This window comes from Silurus aristotelis (genome assembly GCF_946808225.1).
Source record: "Silurus aristotelis genome assembly, chromosome: 5".
NCBI lineage: Eukaryota > Metazoa > Chordata > Actinopteri > Siluriformes > Siluridae > Silurus > Silurus aristotelis.
The window spans coordinates 1,441,694-1,451,043 of record NC_139578.1 but is presented as its reverse complement, the minus strand read 5'-3'; the positions used below and the strand labels follow the sequence as shown (position 1 = coordinate 1,451,043).

The 9,350-nt window shown below is 40.0% G+C and overlaps 2 protein-coding genes across 7 annotated transcripts; one reads left to right on the top strand and one right to left on the bottom strand.

Moving 5' to 3' along the window:
* The first annotated feature begins 19 nt into the window (after nt 1-19).
* On the top strand, nt 20-5,198 carry LOC310726105 (glutamate-rich protein 6). 6 transcript variants are annotated; one of them, XM_083541342.1, is made up of 10 exons: nt 20-354; nt 1,795-1,893; nt 2,015-2,107; nt 2,261-2,400; nt 3,209-3,264; nt 3,431-3,621; nt 4,135-4,208; nt 4,304-4,456; nt 4,592-4,814; nt 4,899-5,198. In XM_083541342.1, the coding sequence occupies exons 2-10, from the start codon at nt 1,795-1,797 to the stop codon at nt 5,145-5,147; spliced, it is 1,278 nt and encodes a 425-aa protein (XP_083397468.1). In that variant the 5' UTR covers nt 20-354; the 3' UTR covers nt 5,148-5,198. The 6 variants fall into 6 exon arrangements, with proteins under 6 accessions (XP_083397468.1, XP_083397466.1, XP_083397469.1 ...); XM_083541340.1 differs by having other exon boundaries at nt 21-354; nt 1,792-1,893; XM_083541343.1 differs by having other exon boundaries at nt 22-354; nt 3,434-3,621.
* A 727-nt stretch (nt 5,199-5,925) lies between these two features.
* selenot1a (selenoprotein T, 1a) lies at nt 5,926-8,390 on the bottom strand. Its single transcript, XM_083541359.1, has 6 exons — nt 8,188-8,390; nt 7,505-7,615; nt 7,197-7,323; nt 6,757-6,844; nt 6,508-6,655; nt 5,926-6,417 (listed from the first exon to the last, which is right to left on the bottom strand). Exons 1-5 carry the CDS (start codon nt 8,373-8,375, stop codon nt 6,531-6,533), a joined length of 639 nt encoding a protein of 212 aa, XP_083397485.1. The 5' UTR covers nt 8,376-8,390; the 3' UTR covers nt 5,926-6,417; nt 6,508-6,530.
* Nucleotides 8,391-9,350: the final 960 nt, after the last annotated feature.

Sequence of the window (9,350 nt, the reverse complement as noted above, 5' to 3'; positions counted from 1 at the left end):
GACTTTGTTCCTCAGATGTGGCCGGCGGCCAGGACTCCTGCAGACGCTGATATTACACACAAACACGGCGGTGCCAGCATTCAGTATATCCATGGATACAATCAAAACACACACACACACACACACACACACACACACACACACACACACACACAAGATCATGATGGAGAGCTAAGTGAGAAATCTGTCCACCTTCACCTGACCTCAGAACTTCACAGAACTTGGGATTTAGTCTCTCTCTCTCTCTCTCTCTCTCTCTCTCTCTCTCTCTCTCTCTCTCTCTCTCTCTCTCTCTCTTTCCTTCTCTCTCTGTGTAGATGGACATTGCAAGTGGAGGAGCATCCAAATCCATTTGTGAGTAAAAGATCTCAATTTTAACCTTGAAAAAGAATGGCAGACGTTTAGAGGTCATGTGATCATTTTGTAAAAATCTACAAACATAATGAACTGCAGTGTACAAAAGTTTGCACCCCCCTACGAGGAAAGCGGAGAAGACGAAGAAATTCACATTCAACAAAAGTTCCATATTAAAACATAAACAGCAGTAAAAGAAAGCGAAGCGAGCTCGAAAGTTTGCACGCCCTACAGCTTTTTTCCCCCTTTTTTTAAAATTGTATTAGTTCTAATATTTCTTATTTATATTTGCTGATGGCATTCAGATCAGATTTGGACACCAACAGGGTCATGAATAATAATAATTAATAAATTATTATAATTGATGTCAGTTTAAAAGGCTACACTTTTTTATCGTTAGATTTTATGACAGTTCTTGTTTTTTTTTATTTATGTGTAAATCCATATCATTTACATACCCGTGTATTCTAAAGAGCTATATAAATAAATTAAATAGAAAATGACATTTTCACGGAGTGGGCGTGGCCACTCCTTCGTAACCTTTGAGGTTTCCGTGGCAACGGGAAACAATCGGAGGCGGAACAAGAATCCCATCACATCATGGCCCACGCTGAAGAGGACGGTTCCGATAACAACATGACGGAGGTTTTTTTTTTTGCATTTTATTTAATTTTATTTATTTATTCAATTATTTATTTATTCATTTTTAATTTGACGTTTGAGAATCCTAGGGGAAAATAATTTTTGCATGACAATAGATCGTCACAGATACGTTTTTTGTGACGATCTATTGTCATGCATAAATCATCAGGCCTATTTCTTATATAAATGTATATTTTACATATAAAATTTATATAAAGTTCTGGTAGGTAAAATAGTGGAATTGAATTAATCCCCCCCCCCCCCCACTACCCCCAAAACCTTGGTCCACGTGTCAATGTTCAGGGTGTTCACGCTTTCGTTTTCCCGTTTCACGACTTAGACTATCTGCCTGATTAGATTCTAATGAACGCATTTACCTGCACTTGCATCCGATCTCGCGCATGTGTGCATTCAGCACGCGCGCACGCACACGCGCGATAAATGCGTGGATGAAAAAAATTAAAAACAAAAAAACAAACGAAAAAATATATATGTGTTTAAAGAAATAATATTTGAAAGTTTTTTTATATGAAATAAAATCGCTTTGATAGTGTGCACGTCCTGCCCCAGTAGGCCTCTAATAGCACGTGCTGCAGTTCCTATTTTAACCACTAGGTACAATAATAAACATCAATGGAGGTAAATGGGGCAGCAAGTAATGGTGCAATTAATTATCAATTAAACCTTAGCTGATATCTGTCAGATATCTCCATAAAAATATTTGTTGAATGGCTGGTGGAGATGCTCCTATAGACAAACCTAAAAACTACTACTCATTTCCCTGGTGGTGTTCAGCAGATGGAGATTGAGGAAGAAGCTTTACCAGAACCTCAGTATGGCTTTCATGGAGTCCTGAGATACAGAAGAGAGTCTGAATGGAGACAAATTGGTCTTCAGGTAGAGTAGTCAGAAATAATACACACTCATACAACACACAAGCGATTATGTTGCCTTTTTTTAAATATTTTTTTTATTATTGTCTTAAATAATTAAAAATATACATTCTAAACTTTTCCAGCCCACATCTGCTAGTGACCATACAGTGTGTTGTGAGTTTTGTGGTTCGAAAGCAAAGCTACCATTTGATTTTTCGAAGACCCCAGATCCACTAGTAGGTCTATCTATCTATCTATCTATCTATCTATCTATCTATCTATCTATCTATCTATCTGTCTGTCTGTCTGTCTGTCTGTCTGTCTGTCTGTCTGTCTGTCTGTCTGTCTGTCTGTCTACACGTCGAATCGTTTCTTTGCTCGTTCCTCAGGATTTCTGCTGTGCTCCGTACATGGAGATGTTTAAGAAGGTGGAGCAGCAGTGGCACTCGCTTCAGGAATCTTCACGGGACTACGACTACAACATGGATAAAGCACAGGAGTTCAGAGACAGAGCAATACTTCAAGACGTGTAATTATCACCTGCATCACACTTACACAAATCAGATCAGATTTTCCAGCAGGAGCATCGAGTCATGGAGGCTTTAAAACTAGCTCGTGTTGTAGGCTTACAAACATTCAATCAACAAAACAATGAATTATTTGTAAAGTATGTACAAACAAAATGGAAGAGTCTGTACATGCTAGTTTGCTAGTTAGTTTCCCGTTTGCTCACTAGCATGGTAATATTTGGTACTGTAAAACAGTAGTTGCTAGCTAATACCTAGCTTGACATCTAGCTAACAAAGTAAAACAACATTTCAACAACAAATCAATTAAATAGAACTAAATTTGAATTTTAGTTAAACTAAAAATGTGTTAATAATTTTGTTTTTATTATTAATTGTTAAATATTTAACAATTTTCTTTTTCCAAAAACAGATCTGAAAACGTATTCAGTACTCTGTCTAGCTTTCAACCTAATTGACTAGCGTTCGAGCGAACTAACAGTTAACTACCAGAGTTTTCTCAAGAAATGGTTGACATGAAACCACCATAAGTGTTTCTCATATTGTGAATTAATATTTGACAATAAATTCATGAACAATTTATGCTAATTTACCCTGGCCCCAAAATGCTAAATGCTGAATGCTAAGCTCACTCAAAGACTTTTTTGTGCTGCATTACTTTTGGCTGTAGACAAAGAGTTTTCCAAATATTTTGGCACACGTTATATACATTATGCATAACTGCAATGAGAAATAATGTGCATTGTACAGTATAGAAGCAAATGTTGGGTAAAATCCACCACAAATTTCGTTTTACTCATGTTTTGAAAGATTACAGCAGGTTGCAGAGGAGTGCAAAAAGGCTAAACGGCCGACTTCAGGAACCAGTGAGTACGCATCTTACTTATCTATACTTCTCTCAGACGTTTCAATCGTCGAGCTTGACTTTATAGAAAAAAGCGGTGAAAACGTTATATCTTTGATGTATAACATGTCTAATGTATATACTAATAATATAAATAAATGGTATCATCAATGAGGATTTCTAACCAGCAGGAACCGAGACGCCGGGCTGCAAAGTGACGTCATCAGGTTTATTTACCACCATTGTTTTCCGGCTTTCCGATTTCCTGCGCACAAAAGTAAAGGAGGATCGGCCAGACAAGGAAGAACCCAGAGCAACGTCCAAGCCCTGCAGCACTGGTTCTTTATTTCCCACTGGATTTGGACTTTGCCATCAGAAGGTGATTACAGAATACAGAAACACGCCTTCATATAGCACTGAAGTATCATCTTCAAGACTTCCCATTGGCTGAATCTTATATTAATAATGACTTTTTTTTGGCTCAACATAACTGTAAAGTGTAGTGAGGTTATAATCAGGAGCGCGTCATCGAGGCCAAATGACGATTAGACAGTTAATGATCGGGGATTTGAATCTCAAATAAAAAGTCGCGATAACTTTTTTTTAATTCAGTGGCGGAAACGGGCTTCCATAGGGATTTGCTTACTGAAAGTTACACATTGTATTTTATTTCTGATTAAAGGAACAAAATGACTCAAAGATTAATTCATTTTGATGAACGAGATTCAAAGAACTGAAATGATCCAATCTTCCCGTCACTACTCTCTGGTTGGTCAATGTGTTGTGGTTACGGAGGTTTAGCAAGTGGGTGGAAACTGGACCAAACCAATTGGAATGAAAATGAACATAATTCATATCCTTATGTTTTACTCCTTTATTTTGGTAATTGCAGGGCAACATACAGAAGTTTTACTCTAGTGGGAGTCCATTTCTCACAGCGATTTTAGATGGCACCACTCAAGTCTTGTATCCTTTCAAAAAAAACCATTGTGTATCAAAAAACGATTTAAAACAATACAACAACAAACCGTACATTCCTTAATAAGCCTGCTCTATCGTAGCTATCCTTCAGGAAATCTGGCCATTATGACATTTGTAGATGATACAGAGGGGGTCTGCATCGTTCTTGATGACGTCCAGCCAAGCTGTCCAATCAGAGCCTTCTTCCAGTCCAGTGGCATTGCCATCTGTTACCATAGCAACGGGAGTACCTGGTAAGGGCATAAGGTCGCCTCGGTCAATGAACAGCCTCTGTGGGTTAGTTATTGGTTCTTGCACAAATGTGAAGTCATATAATGATTAATTAGGAGAACCGTCAGAGAACCGTCACATGATTAATATGTTCTAAGGTTGCACATGGACCCTTGGGGAGCGCAGAGTCTGAGCGAAGACGGGTCCAAATGCAAGAAGTGGAAATGGATGGACCATGCAAAAAAGCAAATCCCCTTTAAACCCGTCTACTTGTCACTCAATAAACATGTCGGGGTACAAGTTCGGGGCCGAAAGTCCGTCCTGGTGACCTTCCTGGCTTCGGGACAGCAGGCCCGCTTTAAAGTCGGCAGCTGCACCAAGGTACGGTATAATTTATCACGTTTGAAATTTTGGTCAGACACAGTAAAAGGCTAAGAGTTTACCTAGCGGGTGTTTGTATCGCAGCCGAACGACACTGCTCCACCTCTGTGCGAAGAGGATCTAATGCTGCGGGTGAGCCAGCTCAACGCCCGACTGGCGCTCGAACGCCTGCGCTGGTGCGTCGATGCGCAAACTGATGCCAAGCGTTGGCCCCTCAATCTCCCCCCAAACCTCGTCTCGGAGGGACGCAGACTTCTGAAGCTCACCTCCAACGTGTGGCTGGAGGAGAAACACAAAGCCTACGTACAGAACTGTCTGCGTGACTGCCAGTGACCTCAGGATCGGGATGCTGTTCAGACATGTAAATAAACTAAGCACAGTCCTCGAGCGTGTTCTTCGTCTAATGCTTCAGCAAGTTTACCAACAGTGTAAAGGTCATCAAACCACAAATGTACAGGAGCTACTGTGTGCATTATATTAACAAATGGGTACCTGAGCAAAAGATTGTAAGCATTTAGAACGTCCCATTAAACATTTATTCCCCATTTGCTGTTAAAAACATTCTTCTGGGGAGATGTTCTATTAGATTTTGTGGAGATTTGAGAGATTTTATTCAGCCATATTATAGCAGGCAACTCGAAGATCTTCCACGCCAACCCATGAAAAGCATCGTCATGCTGGAACAGGTTTGGGTCTCCTAGTTCAACTTTGGGGAAGAACCGCATGGATGGAAAAGCCATGGTGTCCTAATACTTTTGTGTCTATAGTATACAGCCAGCAAACAGGATATGAGAATATAAATTGAGTAAATCTATTAAGGTTTGACAAAAGCCCTCTGCTGGTGTGAAGGAAAAATGTCCCTGATGGATCTTAGCTTTTCCTTCAGTGAACCTTTCAGAAAATCATCACCACATCAGGGATTATTAATCTTTAAACAAAACAGCAGCACATTTGTGCCATAGAAACCAAAACATAAGTGACCAAGTGCATTAGAATAAATCCGACCATTTTCTGACTAATCAGAAGCGAGAATTCAAAAGGTGTGGTGGAAATGATTTAAATAAATACAAGTAGCCTGGCAGTGGGATGTATAATGAATAGAGAGAAAGTATATAGTATAATGTTTTATTCAATAAATGTGTAAATACTTTCCAATCAAAAAAAAAAAAAGTTTTGTTAGAATTTATTTTCTTTACACATGAACAGCTAAATATATCTATAAAAAGATTTAACAGATAATAAAAGAACAGACAGTGTTAAATAACCAAGATTTGGGGCTAAAAAGTTTTTCGTTAACCATAAATCTATGAAACAATGTAAAGGTTTTGAAAAAGGGGACTAACATAAATCTCGCTCTTAAATCGTACTGCTCCTGAATAAATCCTGAAGTGAACCGTTATTGCACTGCACGTGGGATTCAGTAGTAACAAACGGCCAAGGAGGGGGTAATGTGTGTGTTTGGGGAAGCGGGCGAAGTCTCTCCGGGTGGGCGTGGTGGCGAGCGGTGGGCGTGGCATCCAGTCTGCACCGGTAGCAGGACTACTTTCAGTTCAGACCTTCATAAAGCGTCGCCTCACGACCGCGGGAGAGTCGTGCCGTCAACCTGGAGGGGCAAAGAAAAACATCTTCAACACCGATATTGTTTTAATAGGTGTGTGTGTGTGTGTGTGTGTGTGTGTGTGTGTATACATACTTGGAAGGAACCGGAGCACTGGGTTAAGAGTGATATTGTGGAAGTCTGTCCATAGGCACGTTCATCTTCATCTCATTCTCCAGGATTTGCACCAGCTGCTGCATGGAAGGAAGGTGTCCCGACTCCAGCTTGGACCACACGGGAACATCTGGAAATGGTAGATGGCTTTACTATGGAACGGAAAGCGGTACAAGGAGAGCGCTGATATAAACTTGTGAATCTCGCCATCGAACAGTAAAGGAGCCTCACCATTAAGCGTGATTTCGAAAGCCCCTGTCGACATGCACTGATTCTCCAGCATGTTGCTGAAGAAGAACACCATCATGCAGGCGTAGATCTGGCGGGAGGTGGCAAACAAAAAGGACAAACATTTCTAAATGATTTCTAAAGTAAATATTTCACAACGTCGTCATTAAGCGATTAAATTTAGAGCTTATTTATCTGCAAGTCCACGGATAAATGACCGCTGGGACTTAACACCTTCAGAACTGAACTGTTGTTGGAGGCTCATTAAATCCCTGATGTGTCCAACACACACACACACACACTTTACCTTGGAGATTTGTTATGAGAGTACGAATGCAACGGGACTTTCATGTTGCTACGTTTAAACAGAAGGGTGTTACTGTTTGAAACATTTATGCTAAAGACGTCCATAAAACAGCTTCACCCCATGACGAGATCTTTACCTTATTCTCTTGGCTCCAAGTCCAAAGTCGTGGGGTCTCCATGCCGAACAGCATGAACGGGTCCTTGCCTACGACGATGAGCCCGATCAGGAACAGTTTAAAAATGGACAGAAAGGAAGCGATGTGCCTGCAAATAAATATGCCAAAGCATCAGTCACATTCTCCAACACTTTTCACACTTCACGCCTTAAAGCTCCTTCGTCTTTACAACATTTTCTTGTCGTTTTGGCGCACGATCCTGAAGGTTTTCACCAAAAAGTGCACTATATCAAAAGCATTTGTTTACACCGAATGTTTTGAAGTCTCACCTGTAAATCGGTAGAGGAAGATAGTTCTCCCCTTCGATGCGGATGTCTGGGTACCGCTGGGACAAGGCCTGCGTGTACTCCTCAAACACCCGCTTGTAGCCTCAGGAGATACTGGAACAGACAATCAACAAAAAAGGGGCAAATCAGTGCAAATCTTAGGAAATTAGGGGTACAATGTTCACTCATTAATCTTTGTACTACTAAACAAGTGTGACAGCCTGTGAAATTCTTTGTGAATAAGTCAATAAAAGTTACTTTTTTATACGTAAGACAAAATTCTATATTCAATCTTCCAAATTTAACCAACAGCTTAATGTAAAGGCTTGACAAATGGGCCGCGTCCCTAATGAGTGTCTAATGGATATTTAGTGCACTAAGCTAGCCGTTCATTCGCCCCTCAGGCGCCCTCTAGGGAGTGCACTTAAATAGGAAGAAGCACTCGATTTGAAACGTAGCAACGTTAGTCTTTAGGGTCACGATGAATCCTAACATGCAAAAGACGAATAAACGTGAAACCAAATCGGCTTTGTTATTAGGCATCATGTTTAGTAAGTGAATATAATAAATCATAAATAAATCATTTAGAAAAAGGGTATTTCTAATAAAAACATGAGTTAGCCCGCTGACTAGCTGCAGCAACTTTATTCGGAGCGGAACACAGAAAATGAGAAATATTTTCCTACCAGATTTGAAATTTGAGAAGTGGACCGGCTGCGAACTGCATTTTGGTTTTCCTGACTCCGTTGATTTGGCCGCCGGCGGGGTAAAGCGCGCAGGCCAGCAACAGTAACACGGCGAGCGGAAAGCAGCGCATCCTGCCTTCACCTGGTTCACTGCACCGCGGATAAACCCGACCGGAAGTAGCAGCCATGTTTAAAGGGCACAAATCGCGCGCGGTGATTGGCTAACATTCTAGTGACGTACTTTTTCTTGTTTCGTCAACATCCGGGTCACGTGTGGCGTCCGCCATTTTGTGACGTTTCTCATTTTTTTGTTGTTAATATTTATTTAATTGTTGGTTTGTTTATCGATCGATATCTATTTATTTATTTATAGATTTACTTATTTATCACTTTTTTTGTTTAGGAAATATTTTACCATTTCAAAGGAATATTATTATGTTAATTTCTTTTATTTCTATGTTACTGATCGAAAGAAAATCCTGCAAAACAAAGACGCCTTTACAATTTAAAAGTCATTTGACATTCTAAAAGTTAAAACTGTGTTGATTTTTATTTTTTTTTTGTTTGTTCACATAAAATTATCATGTATCAGCAAAACACCAATAAAATAATCAAAGCACAGGACAATTAGTTTGTGAGCTTCAGCAAGCTTATAACAATTATAATGTTTATTATTCGACTTTGTTTTGCCAATACGCACCTGAAAATATGAGCACATCACCCCTGTTTTAATCATCTACACTGCTCCCAATCAAATCTCGCATTGTTTATAAAATACTACTACTGACGTATAAAGCACTTAATGTTCTCGCACCGCAGTATCTGAGTGAACTTCTGTACCAGTATGATCCTCAACGCCTACTTAGATCAAAAGGTGCAGGCTATCTGTTGGTACCTCAGATAATAAAGACTACAGCAGGGGGCAGATCTTTCTCTTATAAACCCCACAGTTATGGAACAACCATACCATGGAACAATCAGTGTTTGGGACACAGTCTCAGTGTTCAAGTCGAGGTCTTTTATCAGTAGATTTTTCTTAGGTAAAGGAGCAGATCTGGAGGGAACCTGAATATCGAGTGTTTGGTAAACTGGGATATTTGTATGCTGTCATCTCCTCACTCTCCCACGTTCACTCAGTTTTGTTGACGGTGGTGTGGTGTGCC